Source organism: Arachis duranensis, chromosome 5 (genome assembly GCF_000817695.3).
Source record: "Arachis duranensis cultivar V14167 chromosome 5, aradu.V14167.gnm2.J7QH, whole genome shotgun sequence".
Taxonomy (NCBI): domain Eukaryota; kingdom Viridiplantae; phylum Streptophyta; class Magnoliopsida; order Fabales; family Fabaceae; genus Arachis; species Arachis duranensis.
This window is the reverse complement of record NC_029776.3, coordinates 100,184,897-100,186,466: the sequence shown is the minus strand read 5'-3', so window position 1 is coordinate 100,186,466 and position 1,570 is coordinate 100,184,897. Positions and strand designations below refer to the sequence as shown.

Below are 1,570 nucleotides of genomic sequence, written 5' to 3'. Positions count from 1 at the left end.
TTTTTTTTGTAGGCGATCAGAAATTTGTTGCCTAGAAAACTTGATCCGCCGGATACTTTTAATGAGAGAGCTGCAGAGGCACTAGCATTAACTGGGTTTCAACACGTTTCGCGAATTGGTGAAATGAGAGGTCATTCTGCACTCTTAAGTGCCTTGGTGGAACGATGGAGGCCAAAAACCCACACGTTCCACCTTCCAGTGGGTGAAGTGACGGTGACGCTGGAAGACGTGATACATATACTTGGCCTCCAGGTTAACGGAGAACCCGTCACGGGTAGATCGGATAGCAGTTACCAGTTTTTGGTGGATAACTGCCTCGCTTGTTTTGGTAGGCAACCGGGTCCGGACGATCACGTGTTGGGCAAGGTAAATCTCCATTGGGTCCGGCGGTGTCGAGACAGTGAACCGTGTGACACGCAGGAGTCTATTGAGCGGTATGTCAGGGCTCACATTTTCTGCGTGCTTGGTACAGTGGTGTTTCCAGATAAGTCCACCACGTCTTTGAACTCGAAGTTTTTGCCTCTACTTCGGAATTTTCATCAGATCTCACAATACAGTTGGGGGGCAGCTAGTCTGGCACATCTATACAGATCGTTGTGTCGTGCATCGCGGTACAACTGTAAAGAGATGGATGGGCCACTGATTTTACTTTTTGTTTGGGCGTGGGAGCGTATGCCGTTCATGGCCCCTATACCGCGCAATCAGCTTCTCAATATTGGTGTTCCACTTGCGCGACGGTATTGTACTTTACTGTTGTAATTATTATTATTATTATTATTATTATTATTATTATTGTTGTTGTTGTTGTTGTTGTTGTTGTTGTTGTTGTTGTTGTTGTTGTTGTTGTTGTTGTTGTTGTTGTTGTTGAGGTCATCCTACTTGTGCGTAGGTGGAGTCATTGGCAGATATCACCGACTCTCTAGAGCCAAATTCCATTCCGACACTGAATTCGCCATCTTCGGCCGCAGTGTTGCCTTCACCTACGTTAAGCGCACCACCATCAGTCAAACAAGGCAAATAAAATGGACACCTTGTGGTAACGTGAATTAATAACCATAATATAACATACCCATATTTGCATACTCAGGAAATTCTGGGGCATGCATGGCTTCGAGATCAAGAGTCCGCATAAAAGACGGAACACCAAATGGCTGCTGGCTTATAACAGCATGCGCTTCATTTGGCACCGCCGGATTGCCTGCCAGATCTCCGTCATCGTTTTCGTCATCGACTTCATAGTTGGCTTCGAACTCCTCTTCACTGTCGTCGTTATCTTCCTCCCAGCCTATATCCCCAAACTCGTTAATGTTGACCTCCTCGTCAAACTCGTCCACCCCCGTATGCTGTTCAAACTCAACGTACAGCTCTATTAGCGGCACCTGAAATCGGGTTTGTTGATAAATACAGAACATCTGCTGCATGCTTGCATCGTCAGTGATGGCCATTATTTGAAACTGTATAAGCCCACCAAATACTTGTACAGGACTCCTGTACAAAATATAACTCACCTTTTTCGAAATGTGACTTGGTATGTTGACACAAATACCATTTTGCAACTCCACAAAACTCG

At 45.5% G+C, this 1,570-nt stretch overlaps 1 protein-coding gene across 1 annotated transcript in view; it reads left to right on the top strand.

Annotated features, from left to right (window-relative positions):
- The window catches only part of LOC110281611 (serine/threonine-protein phosphatase 7 long form homolog), a 1,676-nt gene extending 917 nt beyond the window's left edge, over window positions 1-759 (top strand). Inside the window, exon 2 of the mRNA XM_021143996.2 lies at window positions 13-759. Within this exon, the coding sequence (XP_020999655.1) occupies window positions 13-759 (747 nt within the window). The remainder of the gene's footprint in view (window positions 1-12) is intronic.
- The last annotated feature ends 811 nt before the right edge of the window (window positions 760-1,570 follow it).